Source organism: Oncorhynchus mykiss, chromosome 27 (genome assembly GCF_057628025.1).
Source record: "Oncorhynchus mykiss isolate SJ-2025 chromosome 27, ASM5762802v1, whole genome shotgun sequence".
Classification (NCBI taxonomy): domain Eukaryota; kingdom Metazoa; phylum Chordata; class Actinopteri; order Salmoniformes; family Salmonidae; genus Oncorhynchus; species Oncorhynchus mykiss.
Genome location: NC_143048.1, coordinates 18,086,520 through 18,104,780, shown reverse-complemented (window position 1 = coordinate 18,104,780; position 18,261 = coordinate 18,086,520). Strand labels below are relative to the sequence as shown.

The following is an 18,261-nucleotide window of genomic DNA, read 5'->3' as shown; positions in this document are numbered from 1 at the left end:
ACTCCCCCTAACTGGGAGGGGGCCAGAGACAATTACTCGATGACGACATATCTTTCTAGCTGATTTACACGCAGAAGCTATGTTGTGCTTGGTGATCTCTGACTGTTTCATCCTAACATCGTAACATCGGTACTGTAGAGTTAAATTGAAATGGGTATAATTTCTGTTACCGTAATAAGACTGAGCCTATATGCCTATATATGTAGCCTGTTACTTCTAGTAATCCTTAAAACTGTATTCTTAGATTGTGGAGGAGGTACATTGTTATTATCAGGATAGAGGTAAGACCCAGATGCAGAACGTGTTGAAGTAACAATATTTAGTACAGCAACGGGGGCAAAGGTACAGGACGGTAATCCAGAAGGGGGGGCAAAGGTACAGGACGCTAATCCAGAGGGGGGCAAAGGTACAGGACGGTAATCAAGAGGGGGGCAAAGTTACAGGACGGTAATCCAGAGGGGGGCAAAGGTACAGGACGGTAATCCAGAGGGGGGCAAAGGTACAGGACGGTAATCCAGAGGGGGGCAAAGGTACAGGACGGTAATCCAGAGGGGGGCAAAGTTACAGGACGGTAATCCAGAGGGGGGCAAAGGTACAGGACGGCAGGCAGGGTCAGGGGCAGGCTCAGTGGCAGGGTCAGGGGCAGGGTCAGGGGCAGGCTCAGGGTCAGGGGGCAGGCAGGGTCAGGGGCAGGCAGGCTCAGGGTCAGAGGCAGGCTCAGGGTCAGGGGCAGGCAGGCTCAGGGCCAGGGGCAGGCAGGCTCAGGGTCAGGGGCACGCAAGGCTCAGGGTCAGGGGCAGGCAGGCTCAGGGTCAGGGGCAGGGGCAGGGGCAGGCAGGCTCAGTTGTCAGGGGCAGGCAGGCTCAGGGTCAGGGGAAGGCAGGGTCAGGGGCAGGCAGGCTCAGGGTCAGGGGCAGGCAGGTTTAGGGGCAGGGTCAGGGGCAGGCAGGCAGGCTCAGGGTCATGGGCAGGCAGGCTCAGGGTCAGGGGCAGGCAGGGTCAGGGGCAGGGGAAGGCAGGGGCAGGGGCAGGCAGGCTCAGGGTCAGGGGCAGGCAAGCTCAGGGTCAGGGGCAGGCAGAGTGGTCAGGCGGACCAGGCAAGGGTCAAAACCAGCAGGATGAGAAAAGAGAGACTGGGAAAAAGCAGGAGCTGATACAAAAAATGCTGGTTGACTTGACAAACTGGAAACAGACAAACAGAGAACACCGGTATAAATACATAGGGGATAATGGGGAAGATGGGTGACACCTGGTGGGGGGAGGAGACAATAACAAAGACAGGTGAAACAGATCAGGGTGTGACAGTTATATGTAACCCGACTGTATGTTTCCAATATACATTCTGCTCATTCTTAATGCAGCTACTCACACAGAGACATCTGGCGCCTGGGTGATTGTGGGAGCTAATCAAGAATCTGATTTGAAGATGGTTTCTAAATTCAGAAAGAGATTGTAAATGAAAGTGTTATTCTGCTAATAGAAACAATGACACTGCTATGCATACTAAACATTTCAAGTTAAAAAGTAATTATTCTGTTTTTCATCCAACCAGGAGATCATGATTGATTGAAGATACACCATCACACTGTAAAACTGACTTTGGACTGCACAAGTTGTTATTTTCATATTTTCATTTTCAAGGTTTTGTTGATAATTAGACTCCCTGTGTCCTTGTTTTCTCCTCTCTGCTCTCTCCTTTCTGCTGTCCTCTGGCTGGCTTCTAGGAGTGCCCCAAATCCTTTTTTGAGGTCCCAAATGGCTCCCACAGGGCTCTGGTCAAAAGTAGTGCACTATATAGAGAATAGGGTGCTATTTTGGATACCTCCCTGGAGTTTAGAATGCAGATATTCTGCTGTACTGCTGTATAGGAGATCGTGTTAGCTCTCGTTGCCTCTGGCATACCTCAGGCTTACATAATGTGCCTATATTTCTGAATCTGCTGAGTCTTTGATAACCCTCAAGTTCTTCTTACGTATGGTTTAAACAAACTCAAGCTAAATGTATACGTGTTCTTAGTATTGATTATGCAGTAGCATGGTTTAGCCAGTTTTATGTGGCTAAAGTGGTGTGTATAATGGCTGGTATAATTACTCTAACAGTGACTGGCTGTGTGTGAGAGAGGCTGAAAGCTTCTAAGGCTGCGTTTAGACAGGCATCCCAATTCTGATATTTTTTCCACACATTGTTCTTTTGACCAATCACATCAGATCTTTTTTCAGAGCTGATCTGATTGGTCAAAATACCAATTAGTGAAAAAAATATCAAAATTGGGCTGTCTGTGTAAACGCAGCCTAAGTGGCTAATCTATGTCCATGTCAACATCCCAAATGCCACTCTATTCCCTATTTAGGGCACTACTTTTGACCAGAGCCTTTTGACCAGAGCACAAAATAGGGAATAGGGGGACGCATCTATACCTCTCCTCCTCTCTGAGCACAATGTCTGCAGTTTACTAGGATGAGACAACTGTAATTAGTCTGCTGCTTGCTGTCTGTGCATGGAGGGATGGAGTGAACCATGGAGAGGTAAGAGAGAGAGATTAGGTTCAGCCGGGACTGCAGGGCTCTTTGTTTCTCCTCTGTCTCTATACCATGGCCTACTAGTCTGCCAATACATTTGCAGTAAAAATGTTGAGGTTGTTTGCTCAACCCACAATGTAATGGAGAAGCTAGTTCTTGGTCAGAATCCTAGTTCTCTGGTGTAGATGAGAAAGTAAAAAACATGATTGATCTGGTCCTGTTTTTTCTAATACCTCAGACATTATCCTAACTTCAACTGCACACAGTCTGATCTGAAAATCAATTCCTCTCATTGATAAGGATGTTCTTGTCAAGATGTTACATTCCACATGAATACTTTCCCTGGGCTCTGTACTCGAGTACCAGACAGGTATTACCACACTAAGCTCCCTAAGTAATTGATGCCTTTTATAACAGAACAACTACTACTGGATCTGAATTCTACTAAAATAAAATGAGGGGTAAATAAATGAAAGGAATATTAACTTTAGACAACGCAGAGTAGAGAGGACAATAGAGAGGAGGGGATGGAGAGGAGAGGACAATAGAGAGGAGGGATGGGGAGAGGAGAGGATGAGGAGAGGATGGATGGGGAGAGGATGGAGAGAGGAGGGATGGGGAGAGGAGAGGACAATAGAGAGGAGGGATGGGGAGAGGAGAGGATGAGGAGAGGACAATAGAGAGGAGGGATGAGGAGAGGATGGTGAGAGTAGGGATGGGGAGAGGAGGGATGGGGAGAGGAGAGGATGGGGAGAGGAGGGATGAGGAGAGAAGAGGACAATAGAGAGGAGGGATGGGGAGAGGATGGAGAGAGGAGGGATGTGGAGAGGAGAGGACAATAGAGAGGAGAGGATGGGGAGAGAAGTGGATGGGGAGAGGAGAGGACAATAGAGAGGAGGGATGTGGAGAGGAGATGATGAGGAGAGGACAATAGAGACGAGGGATGAGGAGAGAATGGGGAGAGGAGGGATGGGGAGAGGAGGGATGGGGAGAGGAGAGGACAATAGAGAGGAGGGATGGAGAGAGGAGGGATTGGGAGAGGAGGGATGTGGAGAGGACAATAGAGAGGAGGGATCGGGAGAGGACAATAGAGAGGAGGGATGGGGAGAGTATGGGAGAGGAGGGATGGGGAGTGGATAGGGAGAGGAGAGGAAAGGACAATAGAGAGGAGAGGATGGGGAGAGAAGAGGACAATAGAGAGGAGGGATGGGGAGAGGAGGGATAGGGAGAGGATAGGGAGAGGAGAGGATGGGAGAGGAGAGGAGAGGACAATAGAGAGGAGGTGTGGGGAGAGGAGAGGACAATGTAGAGGAGGGATGGAGAGAGGAGAGGATGGGAAGAGGAGGGATGGGGAGAGGATGAGGAGAGGAGGGGATAGGGAGAGGAGAGGACAATAGAGAGGGGGGATGAGGAGAGGATGGGGAGAGGACAATAGAGAGGAGGGATGGGGAGAGAAGAGGACAATAGAGAGGAGGGATGGGGAGAGGAGGGATGGGGAGAGAAGAGGACAATAGAGAGGAGGGGAGAGGAGAGGATGGGGAGAGGAGAGGATGGGGAAAGGAGAGGATGGGGAGAGGATGGACGAGGAGAGGAGGGATGGGGAGAGGAGAGGAGAGGAGGGATGGGGAGAGGAGAGGATGGATGAGGAGAGGAAGGCAGAAGACAGAGGAGAGGATAGAAAAAGAGGAGAGGAGATGGGAGGCAGAGGAGGAGAGGAGACGAGAGAGAAGAGATGAAGGGAGGGAGAGAAGGGAGGAAAGGAGAGGGGAAGCAGAGGAGATGGTGGGGAAGGAATAGGAGAGGAAAGGAGAGAGGACCCGTGCAGTATGTTGAACCCAGGTTGTCTGTTCAGTGTACAACAGTGTGAACACGGTCTATATTTAGCAGGAGGTTGTTTCTGTAAACTCTTTATAGGAATCAGTTATCTGAACAGCTTGGCCATTGAACCACATCAGATTACTCAATACTCCCCCCCCCCCCCCCTCTCTCGCCCTCTTTCTCTCTCACCCTATTTCTCTCTCACCCTATTTCTCTCTCACCCTCTTTCTATCTCACCCTCTTTCTCTCTCCCCCTCTTTCTCTCTCACCCTCTTTCTCTCTCACACTCTTTCTCTCTCACCCTCTTTCTCTCTCACCCTCTTTCTCTCTCACCCTCTTTCTTTCTCACGTTCTTTCACGCTCTCTCTTTTGCTAGATCTGCTATTAGTTCTTTTTTTTCTTTCTTTTTCTTCTGTTACTTCTGTTACCTGGAGAGTTTCTGACCCTATTTTATGCATGTCTGCCTCCATGCCCACCAATCAAGATGCAGCCTCTGTACAGTGTGTTCTCTGTATGTATCACATGCTACTTCCTGTTGAGCTTCAAGAATATAAATATTGATTGTTGGGTGATCGGTACAGTATGCCTCTTCCCCTCCACTTTCCAACCAACATTGGATTTTACATTACAACTCCAATACCCTCACAGTCTCTTAGAGGAAAAAGCCTCCCCTCTCTTACTGAACTAGCAATCATGCCTGTTAATCTCATACCCTCTCTCTCTTGTCCCTTCCCCTCCATTCCTCCTCTCCCCTCCCTCTCCCTCCCCTCCCTCTCCCTCCCCTCCCTCTCCTCTCCAGCTGGTGGGGGGCGAGTTTGACCTGGAGCAGAACTTCATCATAGCAGCAGCGGAGAGCCTGGGCTGTGTAGTAGAGCTGTTGGAGCACTGTGATGTGACCTGCCAGGCTGAGGTGTGGTCCATGTTCACAGCCATCCTCAGGAAGAGTGTCCGCAACCTCCAGACCAGCACTGAGGTGGGCCTCATAGAGCAGCTGCTGCTGAAGATGAGCTCCGTTGACGACATGATCGCCGGTAAAGGAACATACGCAAGCAGGCACACACACACACACACACACACACACACACACACACACACACAGAGAATACATAGTCCATAGAGCTTGTTCCATGGCCAGTTGCCTGCAGTACAGTAAAGTACCCACTACAGAGTTCTGGGTGGATGGATGTGGATTAAGTTAATATTTTAAGCTATTGAAATTCCTATGGCTTAAAGGAGAGGAAAGATTGAAAAGAGAAAATGTCATTAGTCACAGTGTGTTTTATAATGAGACTGAGTGGCAGTTTATAGGATTTTTTTTTTTTTCAGAGGGTAAGCTAATAGCATGGAATTTTCTTTTTTAATTCTGTTGTGAATATGAGGGCATGTTTCTATTGTGAATTGTTTACAGTAAATAATGAAACCCTATCTGCCGGTGAAGTACCAACTCAACACTGTGTGTGTGTGTGTGTCTGTAGACCTGCTGGTGGATATGTTAGGAGTGCTGGCCAGCTACAGCATCACAGTGAAGGAGCTCAAATTGCTGTTCAGTATGCTGAGGGGAGACCGAGAACTCTGGGTAAGTTGTAGGAGTAGAGGACTCTGGGTAAGTTGTAGGAGTAGAGAACTCTGGGTAAGTTGTAGGAGTAGAGGACTCTGGGTTAGTCATGGGAGGAGGAGAGGTTACAACTTGGGGTTTAGATTCACCTGTCGTATTTGATGAACATGGTTCATATATTCTCAATCTCTTCCTTACATCTCCTCTCTGTCTCTTCCCTCGTCTCTTCTCTCTTCCCTTTATGTCCCTTCATGTCTCCTCTCTGTCTGTTCCCTCGTCTCTTCTCTCTTCCCTTTGTACCTTCATATCTCCTCTCTGTCTCTTCCCTCATCTCTTCCCTCGTCTCTTCTCTTTTCCCTTTATGTCCCTTCATGTCTCCTCTCTGTCTCGTCCCTCGTCTCTTCTCTCTTCCCTTTATGTCCCTTCATGTCTCCTCTCTGTCTCGTCCCTCGTCTCTTCTTTCTTCCCTTTGTCCCTTCATGTCTCCTCTCTGTCTCGTCCCTCGTCTCTTCTTTCTTCCCTTTGTCCCTTCATGTCTCCTTTCTGTCTCTTCCCTCGTCTCTTCCCTCATCTCTTCTCTCTTCCCTTTGTCCCTTCATGTCTCCTCTCTGTCTCGTCCCTCGTCTCTTCTCTCTTCCCTTTGTCCCTTCATGTCTCCTCTCTGTCTCTTCCCTCGTCTCTTCCCTCATCTCTTCTCTCTTCCCTTTGTCCCTTAATGTCTCCTCTCTGTCTCTTCCCTCGTCTCTTCCCTCGTCTCTTCTCTCTTCCCTTTGTCCCTTCATGTCTCCTCTCTGTCTCTTCCCTCGTCTCTTCCCTCGTCTCTTCTCTCTTCCCTTTGTCCCTTCATGTCTCCTCTCTGTCTCTTCCCTCGTCTCTTCCCTCGTCTCTTCTCTCTTCCCTTTGTCCCGTCATGTCTCTTCCCTCGTCTCTTCCCTCGTCTCTTCCATCGTCTGTTCTCTTCTCTCTTCCCTTTGTCCCTTCATGTCTCCTCTCTGTCTCTTCCCTCGTCTCTTCCCTCGTCTCTTCCCTCGTCTCTTCTCTCTTCCCTTTGTCCCTTCATGTCTCCTCTCTGTCTCTTCCCTCGTCTCTTCCCTCGTCTCTTCTCTCTTCCCTTTGTCCCTTCATGTCTCTTCCCTCGTCTCTTCCATCGTCTCTTCTCTTCTCTCTTCCCTTTGTCCCTTCATGTCTCCTCTCTGTCTCTTCCCTCGTCTCTTCCCTCGTCTCTTCTTTCTTCCCTTTGTCCCTTCATGTCTCCTCTCTGTCTCTTCCCTCGTCTCTTCCCTTGTCTCTTCCCTCGTCTCTTCTCTCTTCCCTTTATGTCCCTTCATGTCTCCTCTCTGTCTCCTCCCTCCATCTCTTTGCTCTCTTCTCCCTCCATCTTTCCTCCACCTCTCCTCCTTTTATCTCATCTCTCTTCCCTCCCTTCTTCTTCCCCCTTCTCCTCCCTCTATCTCTTCTCGCTCTCTTCTCTCCATCTCTCTCCATCTCTTTCCTACAACCATCTCTCCTCTTCAGCCGAGGCATGCAGTGAAGCTGCTGTCTGTTCTGAACCAGATGCCTCAGAGACACGGTCCAGACACTTTCTTCAACTTCCCCGGACGCAGTGCTGCGGTAAGACTTTATTTACACTCTGGACTGGGCTGGGCCGGTAAAATATTATATTTGGTTTGTGTGAAGAGATGAAAATAGTTATACATAAACTGTAATTATCTGTCACTGTTCTATAATATGTTGAATATTTGTTACATTATTCGGTTTAGAGATTACTCTTCCTCTGACGTCTATGATAAGTATCTCTCTCTCTCCCCTTCTCTCTCCCTCTCTCTCTTTCCTTTCTCACTCCAGGCCATAGCGCTGCCTCCCATTGCTAAGTGGCCTTACCAGAACGGCTTCACTCTCAACACCTGGTTCAGAATGGACCCTCTAAACAACATCAATGTAGACAAAGACAAACCATATCTCTACTGGTGAGTAGAACATATAAACCATATCTCTACTGGTGAGTAGAACATATAAACCATATCTCTCCTGGTGAGTAGAACATATAAACCATATCTCTACTGGTGAGTAGAACATATAAACCATATCTCTACTGGTGAGTAGAACATATAAACCATATCTCTACTGGTGAGTAGAACATATAAACCATATCTCTACTGGCGAGTAGAACATATAAACCATATATCTACTGGTGAGTAGAACATATAAACCATATCTCTACTGGTGAGTAGAACATATAAACCATATCTCTACTGGTGAGTAGAACATATAAACCATATATCTACTGGTGAGTAGAACATATAAACCATATCTCTACTGGTGAGTAGAACATATAAACCATATCTCTACTGGTGAGTAGAACATATAAACCATATCTCTACTGGTGAGTAGAACATATAAACCATATCTCTACTGGCGAGTAGAACATATAAACCATATTTCCACTGGTGAGTAGAACATATAAACCATATATCCACTGGTGAGCTTATAAACCATGTCTTTACTGATTAATACAAATGAAGCACTGGTACATAAACACAATTGCAGATGATCAGTATCATTAGCAAAGCCAACCTGGTTGAAACCTCTGAGATCTAAGCTGTTGTCCTTTTAACCAGCACCCAAACAGTCCCTCCACCTGGTGTACTGACCCACTGGACAAAAACAGGTTCAATCAACATTGTTTTCAAATCATTTCAACAAGAAAATGATATGTGATGACGTTTCCAATCAGTTTTTGTCAGGTTGTGCACAACTGGTATAGAAGTCAGGTGCAGAGAGTTGTGATCAGGGGCACACTTTATTTGGTAGAAGCAAACAACAGACGGACGCAACTGTGTCCAACAAACCTCCAGCCAAAGGCAAAAGTGTAAAGACAGTCACAATGATGCAAATGTTAACAATTAAACACGGGGGAAAACCAGCCTGGCGTGTCACACAAAACACGTAACAAAACAATCCCACACAAAGACATGGGGGGAACAGAGGGAATATATATGTAGTGTGATTAGGGAATGTAAACCAGGTGTGGGGGGAAACAAGACAAAACACATGGAACAATGAAAAGTGGAGCGGCGATGGCTAGAAGACCGGTGACGTTGGCCGCCGAACGCCACCCGAACAAGGAGTTGTGACAGTTTTCTAACATGGAAAACTGATTGGATTTGCAAAAAATCATTAACATTGGGGAATTTCACCCAACTTTCAACCTTTTTTATTTTCATGTTCAAATCAAAACTAGACGTTGAACTGACGTCTGACCTGTGGGGAACCAGTAACTCTAGTGTTTGACGTCTGACCTGTGGGGAACCAGTAACTCTAGTGTTTGACGTCTGACCTGTGGGGAACCAGTAACTCTAGTGTTTGACGTCTGACCTGTGGGGAACCAGTAACTCTAGTGTTTGACGTCTGACCTGTGGGGAACCAGTAACTCTAGTGTTTGACGTCTGACCTGTGGGGATCCAGTAACTCTAGTGTTTGACGTCTGACCTGTGGGGAACCAGTAACTCTAGTGTTTGACGTCTGACCTGTGGGGAACCAGTAACTCTAGTGTTTGACGTCTGACCTGTGGGGAACCAGTAACTCTAGTGTTTGACGTCTGACCTGTGGGGAACCAGTAACTCTAGTGTTTGACGTCTGACCTGTGGGGAACCAGTAACTCTAGTGTTTGACGTCTGACCTGTGGGGAACCAGTAACTCTGTGTGACCTCTGACCTTCCCTCTAAATCTGTAAGCAGATTATGACTACAAGTTGTTTTTCATTTCATTCACTTTTCAAGGTTTCAAGTTCATAATCAGCTCTGTCTGAGGACTCATTCCTCCTGATGATGTAGTGCAGTATAATGTCTTTAGGAGAAACGAGTCCTGAGTAGAGTAATTAAAACCAGCCCAGGTCTGAACTGTGGAGACTGGTACAAGCTAGTGTGTGTGTGTGTGTGTGTATACAGGCTGGGATCAGAAGCAGGCTGTAGAGGGAGGTACAGAGAAAGGTTATATGGGCTGTAAGGGGGAGGTACAACAGTAATGACTATTAATGTAGACTCTAATGTCTGGCCACCACAGCCCATGTCTGGTAGAGGATTGTGGGTAATTAACAAAGAGATCAATAGCCTCGAGGAGAGTTTATTTACCACTACTCCAGATAGGGAGAGGAGTCCCTAAAGAGGAGGAGAGGAGGGGAGTAGAGGACTGAGAGGAACATTGAGACGGGAGAGGAGGGAGGAGATGAAAAGGAGAGGAGCGGAGAGGAGCGGAGAGGAACAGCTTGGGAGAATGAGAGAGGGAGTGGCAGAGAATAAGAGAGGGAGTGGTGGAGAGAGGGCGAGGTAAAGAGAGGGATGACCAGAGTGGAAAGGGAATTAATTAGTCAGTTACTAATTAACAATAGTTACTATCATTGTCCTTCTGGTGTGGATAGTGTTTAGTTGACATAAGCCTGATAGATAATCAGGTAGAATAAGAGAGGGAGTGGTGGAACGAGGGCGAGGTAAAGAGAGGGATGACCAGAGTGGAAAATAAATTAATTAGTCAGTTACTAATTAACAATAGTTACTATCATTGTCCTTCTGGTGTGGATAGTGTTCTGGTTGACATAAACCTGATAGATACAAGATAATCATACCTCCAGTGAGAGAAATGCATTATTTTTCCTGAGTATCTACAATGTGAAACATCAAATCGAGAGAGACAATCTGAAATTAGAAATGCAATGTTCGCACCTCGTAATTTTGATACTGTTTCTTTTGCAGCTTTCGCACCAGTAAAGGAATCGGCTACTCTGCACATTTCGTGGGCAACTGTCTGATCGTGACATCGCTGAAGTCTAAAGGCAAAGGCTTCCAGCACTGTGTCAAATATGACTTTCAACCTAGGAAGGTAAGAGGTGCTTTGGTGGACTTCACTGTGCTTGCTTAATTATACAATTTCAAACCGATACCAGAACCCAGGACCTCTGCCTTGCAAACACACGCGACTGCCCTGCTGAAACGTTCTTAGACACTTGCGCCAACGAAACGCTAGCAGTTCGGCCGTGCAAGTGGAGACTACAAGGGTGACCAGGTTTCATCTGTTACCCTGGTAGTGATCAGTGATCAATGGTCAGTGTGCTTACACCAGCCTACAAGTCACATAGCTGATGATCAGTAGAGGGCTCATGCAGCAGTGTGCAGGTCCCATATGTGATTGAGGTGGGGCTGATAGAATAGGATCATCAGTCTGCTGCTCTATAGGACTGTGTTGATCTTGTCAGAATGTTATGGATGTGGCCTGACCACCAGCCTGTTGCCATGTGAGTACTATCAGTAGTACTCTGTAGTTATATGTGTTAAGCGTTTTAGGCTGTGTTTACACAGCCATCCTGTCCAAATCAGATTTTCTCTCTGTATCCAATCTTTTCTTCTGACTGTCCACACTCAATGTGACCCATATCAGATTTGCGCATTCACACTGATGTAGCCTCTGAAGTAGCACATAGAGGCAATGCTAATTTCCTGTTACTGTTCCTTTAAATGTGTCACACTGCTTTGCTTTATCTTGGTCAGGTCGCAGTTGCAAATGAGAACTTGTTCTCAACTAGCCAACCTGGTTAAATAAAGGTGAAATAGAAAATACAAAATGTTGGGGTGGTGGTCACGGTTCAGCCAAGTCTTAACCCTTCAGAGCAAAATATTATCTGATCCGACTGTCCAGACAGAGGTCACATATGGAGGATCGTGTTTGTATCAAGAATGGGATCCAAGTATAAATTGAAAGTCAAAAGATGAGATTCCATGTAGTTTTGTGCTGTTTACACATTAGGGAAAAGATCCGATAGGCATCAGATATGCAAATCATTGGCAAAAGACCTGAATTGGGCTGCCTGTGTCAACGCAGCCTCCAAGTAGGAGAGCTGATCTAAGATCAGTGCTGATCTAGAATACAGGTAATCTTATTCATTGTGATCTAAAAGCTTCATCAGTCCTAAATCAGCACTGAGATGCTTAATGCATACAGCCTCTGGCATATAACAGTGACAGCATCTTAATACAACTTTAGAAGATCTTTACAGCAAACCTAGTATACCTGTGGTTTGGGAAATGCATGTTGTATATGGAGTACTGCATTCTGCTGTGTTGGTTCAGTACATGTCATAATAGACCATATACAAGGTGAGCCGTTTGACTTTATTAACAGATCATCGTGGACAGAAAATGCAGCGCAATTGTTAGGATAGACAAACATCTGTCATAACAAAACACTCCAAAACAAGCCTAGCCAGTAGCTGACAGTGCCTCCATTCTCTACAGACCAGGGAGAGAGAGAACATCATAACCTGTTCTGTTTAACACTCTCACAGGGACCTCCTCACAGGAACAGCTGGCTGTGCCCTGAGATGAGATGAGAGTGTAGAGAGGAATGATAATGTAGCTTGGGATGTCTGACACCCTACCTGCCTCTGTCCCAGTAGAGATAACAGGCTGGTTCAAGGCTGCTCTCAGTCATTTAAAGCCTTCGGTTAAACAGCTGTCAGTAACAATGATGTGTCTGACATGGCACCCTATTCTGTACATAGTGCAACACTATATAAGGAAATAAGTTCCCCCTCTTGTCCTCTCCTCTCTGCACCAGGTCAACGTTTCTAGTAGTGAAGTCATCAGTGGTCATTAAAGTAGAGGACAGATTTTGATCTAAAGATATCCTCAAATCAATGATCTGCTCTCCTGGTGGTTCAAAGTGATCTTAAAGAGGGCATTGGCTCTTAATCGTCAACTGGAGTAATCTGATCCACTCTGCCGTAGTCATGTTGATGGTGTGTTTACATCCTGTTGATCTGCAGTAGATCAACATAGTGAGGGTTTCAGCTGTAAATGGTCTGGAATACTGTGTTATCTATACCATGCAGAATGTATGGATAACTCTATGGTCTGGAATACTGTGTTATCTATACCATGCAGTAGGTTTGTGTTACAGGTCTGTGTCTCTGCAATATGTATGAGGTCAGAGCTACTGAATCACATGATCCTATTTGGTCTCTAGATGATCTGGGTGATTGCAATGCAAACACAATAGGCTGTGTTTAAAACCCTGTTCATACAGTGGGATTGAATGGGTTGTAGTTGCTAGTGTTATTATGTATGGAGCTGCACACTAACTCACTCACTCAGTCTCTCTCTCTCTCTCTCTCTCTCTCTCTCTCTCTCTCTCTCTAACCCTCTCTCTCTCTCTAACTCTCTCTCCTCTGTGTTTCAGTGGTACATGATCAGCATCGTCCATATCTACAACCGCTGGAGGAACAGTGAGATCCGTTGCTACGTCAATGGTCAGCTGGTCTCCTATGGCGACATGGCCTGGCACGTCAACACCAGCGATGTGAGAATGCTCCTCATTGCTGATTGGTTGTTTGATGCTTGATTGATTGACTGACTCTCCTGTCACTGCTTATTCCTGATGTGAGGCCTCTACAAGGTCGTGTTCAGTACGGCAAAGAGGCACATTTTGAACAGCTTTGAAACATTTCTTATTGGACAAGTGGAAATATAATCTATTTCACTCTGTTTTCCCCTGTTTTCGTCGCCACTGAACACAGCCGTGGTGGTAGTAATATGTGTGGTTGTGATGGTTGTGTTGTGATATATGTGGTTGTGATGGTTGTGTCTGTGATATTTGTGGTTGTGATTGTTGGGATGTTTGTGGTTGTGGTGTTTGTGTATGTAATGTTTGTGGCTGCAAGTGCAGCATTTGATCACATGCCACAGTTTGAAATCCTCCGAGCCTGGGGCTCTGGTCAAAAGTAGTGCACTATATAGGGAACAGGGTGCCATTTGGGGCACACACCAGAAATGCATAAATCCTCAGTGGTGCTCATTGAGTTTCAGCGCCTTGGCAGAGTTTACTCTTGGGAGCAGAGCTGCATTTTTCAAAGCTCCCATTTGAATAACCATTTATCAGGGAGATGTTTGAAGAGAGGAAGTCAATCTACTGAGTTAGGGATGGTGTTATCTACAGAGTTAGGATGGTGTTATCTACAGAGTTAGGGATGGTGTTATCTACAGAGTTAGGATGGTGTTATCTACAGAGTTAGGATGGTGCGTTCTACGAAGTTAGGGATGGTGTTATCTACAGAGTTAGGGATGGTGCTATCTGCAGAGTTAGGGATGGTGTTATCTACAGAGTTAGGGATGGTGTTATCTACAGAGTTAGGGATGGTGTTATCTACAGAGTTAGGGATGGTGTTATCTACTGAGTTAGGGATGGTGCTATCTACAGAGTTAGGGATGGTGCTATCTACAGAGTTAGGGATGGTGTTATCTACAGAGTTAGGGATGGTGCGATCTACAGAGTTAGGGATGGTGCGATCTACAGAGTTAGGGATGGTGTTATCTACAGAGTTAGGGATGGTGCGATCTACAGAGTTAGGGATGGTGCTATCTACAGAGTTAGGGATGGTGCTATCTACAGAGTTAGGGATGGTGTTATCTACAGAGTTAGGGATGGTGCTATCTACAGAGTTAGGGATGGTGTTATCTACAGAGTTAGGGATGGTGTTATCTACAGAGTTAGGGATGGTGTTATCTACTGAGTTAGGGATGGTGCGATCTACAGAGTTAGGGATGGTGTTATCTACTGAGTTAGGGATGGTGCGATCTACAGAGTTAAGGATGGTGCTATCTACAGAGTTAAGGATGGTGCTATCTACAGAGTTAGGGATGGTGTTATCTACAGAGTTAAGGATGGTGTTATCTACAGAGTTAAGGATGGTGCTATCTACAGAGTTAGGGATGGTGCTATCTACAGAGTTAAGGATGGTGTTATCTACAGAGTTAAGGATGGTGCTATCTACAGAGTTAAGGATGGTGCTATCTACAGAGTTAGGGATGGTGTTATCTACAGAGTTAGGGATGGTGCTATCTACAGAGTTAGGATGGTGCTATCTACAGAGTTAGGGATGGTGCTATCTACAGAGTTAGGGATGGTGTTATCTACAGAGTTAAGGATGGTGTTATCTACAGAGTTAGGGATGGTGTTATCTACAGAGTTAAGGATGGTGCTATCTACAGAGTTAGGGATGGTGTTATCTACAGAGTTAGGGATGGTGTTATCTACAGAGTTAGGGATGGTGTTATCTACAGAGTTAGGGATGGTGTTATCTACAGAGTTAGGGATGGTGTTATCTACAGAGTTAGGGATGGTGTTATCTACAGAGTTAGGGATGGTGTTATCTACAGAGTTAAGGATGGTGCTATCTACAGAGTTAGGGATGGTGCTATCTACAGAGTTAGGATGGTGCTATCTACAGAGTTAGGGATGGTGCGATCTACAGAGTTAGGGATGGTGCTATCTACAGAGTTAGGGATGGTGCTATCTACAGAGTTAGGGATGGTGTTATCTACAGAGTTAGGGATGGTGCTATCTACAGAGTTAAGGATGGTGCTATCTACTGAGTTAGGGATGGTGCTATCTACAGAGTTAGGATGGTGCTATCTACAGAGTTAGGGATGGTGCTATCTGCAGAGTTAGGGATGGTGTTATCTACAGAGTTAAGGATGGTGCTATCTACAGAGTTAGGGATGGTGCTATCTACAGAGTTAAGGATGGTGCTATCTACAGAGTTAGGGATGGTGCTATCTACAGAGTTAGGGATGGTGCTATCTACAGAGTTAGGGATGGTGCTATCTACAGAGTTAGGGATGGTGCTATCTACAGAGTTAAGGATGGTGCTATCTACAGAGTTAGGGATGGTGCTATCTACAGAGTTAGGGATGGTGCTATCTACAGAGTTAGGGATGGTGCTATCTACAGAGTTAGGGATGGTGCTATCTACAGAGTTAGGGATGGTGCTATCTACAGAGTTAGGATGGTGCTATCTACAGAGTTAGGGATGGTGCTATCTACAGAGTTAAGGATGGTGCTATCTACAGAGTTAGGGATGGTGCTATCTACAGAGTTAGGGATGGTGCTATCTACAGAGTTAGGGATGGTGCGATCTACAGAGTTAGGGATGGTGCTATCTACAGAGTTAGGGATGGTGCTATCTACAGAGTTAGGGATGGTGTTATCTACAGAGTTAGGGATGGTGCTATCTACAGAGTTAAGGATGGTGCTATCTACTGAGTTAGGGATGGTGCTATCTACAGAGTTAGGATGGTGCTATCTACAGAGTTAGGGATGGTGCTATCTGCAGAGTTAGGGATGGTGTTATCTACAGAGTTAAGGATGGTGCTATCTACAGAGTTAGGGATGGTGCTATCTACAGAGTTAAGGATGGTGCTATCTACAGAGTTAGGGATGGTGCTATCTACAGAGTTAGGGATGGTGCTATCTACAGAGTTAGGGATGGTGCTATCTACAGAGTTAGGGATGGTGCTATCTACAGAGTTAAGGATGGTGCTATCTACAGAGTTAGGGATGGTGCTATCTACAGAGTTAGGGATGGTGCTATCTACAGAGTTAGGGATGGTGCTATCTACAGAGTTAGGGATGGTGCTATCTACAGAGTTAGGGATGGTGCTATCTACAGAGTTAGGATGGTGCTATCTACAGAGTTAGGGATGGTGCTATCTACAGAGTTAAGGATGGTGCTATCTACAGAGTTAGGGATGGTGCTATCTACAGAGTTAGGGATGGTGCTATCTACAGAGTTAGGGATGGTGCTATCTACAGAGTTAGGGATGGTGTTATCTACAGAGTTAGGGATGGTGCTATCTACAGAGTTAGGGATGGTGCTATCTACAGAGTTAGGGATGGTGCTATCTACAGAGTTAGGGATGGTGCTATCTACAGAGTTAGGATGGTGCTATCTACAGAGTTAGGGATGGTGCTATCTACAGAGTTAGGATGGTGCTATCTACAGAGTTAGGGATGGTGCTATCTACAGAGTTAAGGATGGTGCTATCTACAGAGTTAGGGATGGTGCTATCTACAGAGTTAGGGATGGTGCTATCTACAGAGTTAGGATGGTGCTATCTACAGAGTTAGGATGGTGCTATCTACAGAGTTAGGGATGGTGCTATCTACAGAGTTAGGATGGTGCTATCTACAGAGTTAGGGATGGTGCTATCTACAGAGTTAAGGATGGTGCTATCTACAGAGTTAGGGATGGTGCTATCTGCAGAGTTAGGACGGTGCTATCTACAGAGTTAGGATGGTGCTATCTACAGAGTTAGGGATGGTGTTATCTACAGAGTTAGGGATGGTGTTATCTACAGAGTTAAGGATGGTGCTATCTACAGAGTTAGGGATGGTGCTATCTGCAGAGTTATGGATGGTGTTATCTACAGAGTTAGGATGGTGCTATCTACAGAGTTAGGGATGGTGTTATCTACAGAGTTAAGGATGGTGCTATCTGCAGAGTTAGGATGGTGCTATCTACAGAGTTAGGATGGTGCTATCTACAGAGTTAGGATGGTGCTATCTACAGAGTTAGGGATGGTGTTATCTACAGAGTTAAGGATGGTGCTATCTGCAGAGTTAGGGATGGTGCTATCTGCAGAGTTAGGATGGTGCTATCTACAGAGTTAGGGATGGTGTTATCTACAGAGTTAAGGATGGTGCTATCTACAGAGTTAGGGATGGTGCTATCTGCAGAGTTAGGATGGTGCTATCTACAGAGTTAAGGATGGTGCTATCTACAGAGTTAGGATGGTGCTATCTACAGAGTTAGGGATGGTGCTATCTACAGAGTAAGGGATGGTGCTATCTACAGAGTTAGGGATGGTGCTATCTACAGATTTAGCACCATCCCTATCTGTAGAGTTAAGGATGGTGCTATCTGCAGAGTTAGGGATGGTGCTATCTACAGAGTTAGGGATGGTGCTATCTACAGAGTTAGGGATGGTGCTATCTGCAGAGTTAGGGATGGTGTTATCTACAGAGTTAGGGATGGTGTTATCTACAGAGTTAAGGATGGTGCTATCTGCAGAGTTAGGGATGGTGCTATCTACAGAGTTAAGGATGGTGCTATCTGCAGAGTTAGGGATGGTGCTATCTACAGAGTTAGGGATGGTGCTATCTACAGAGTTAGGGATGGTGCTATCTGCAGAGTTAGGGATGGTGTTATCTACAGAGTTAGGGATGGTGTTATCTACAGAGTTAAGGATGGTGCTATCTGCAGAGTTAGGGATGGTGCTATCTACAGAGTTAAGGATGGTGCTATCTGCAGAGTTAGGGATGGTGCTATCTACAGAGTTAGGGATGGTGCTATCTACAGAGTTAAGGATGGTGCTATCTGCAGAGTTAGGGATGGTGTTATCTGCAGAGGTAGGGATGGTGCTATCTGCAGAGGTAGGGATGGTGTTATCTGCAGAGGTAGGGATGGTGCTATCTACTGAGTTAGGGATGGTGCTATCTACAGAGTTAGGGATGGTGCTATCTACAGAGTTAGGGATGGTGCTA

At 45.9% G+C, this 18,261-nt stretch overlaps 1 protein-coding gene across 4 annotated transcripts in view; it reads left to right on the top strand.

Annotated features, from left to right (window-relative positions):
- The window catches only part of LOC110507646 (neurobeachin), a 340,890-nt gene that overhangs the window by 51,956 nt on the left and 270,673 nt on the right, over nt 1-18,261 (top strand). For all 4 annotated transcript variants that reach the window (XM_036965229.2, XM_036965231.2, XM_090224708.1 and 1 more), the window contains exons 2-7: nt 5,137-5,368; nt 5,813-5,913; nt 7,408-7,503; nt 7,738-7,859; nt 10,641-10,767; nt 13,120-13,239. In XM_036965229.2, coding sequence (XP_036821124.2) covers nt 5,137-5,368; nt 5,813-5,913; nt 7,408-7,503; nt 7,738-7,859; nt 10,641-10,767; nt 13,120-13,239 — 798 coding nt within the window. The remainder of the gene's footprint in view (nt 1-5,136; nt 5,369-5,812; nt 5,914-7,407; nt 7,504-7,737; nt 7,860-10,640; nt 10,768-13,119; nt 13,240-18,261) is intronic.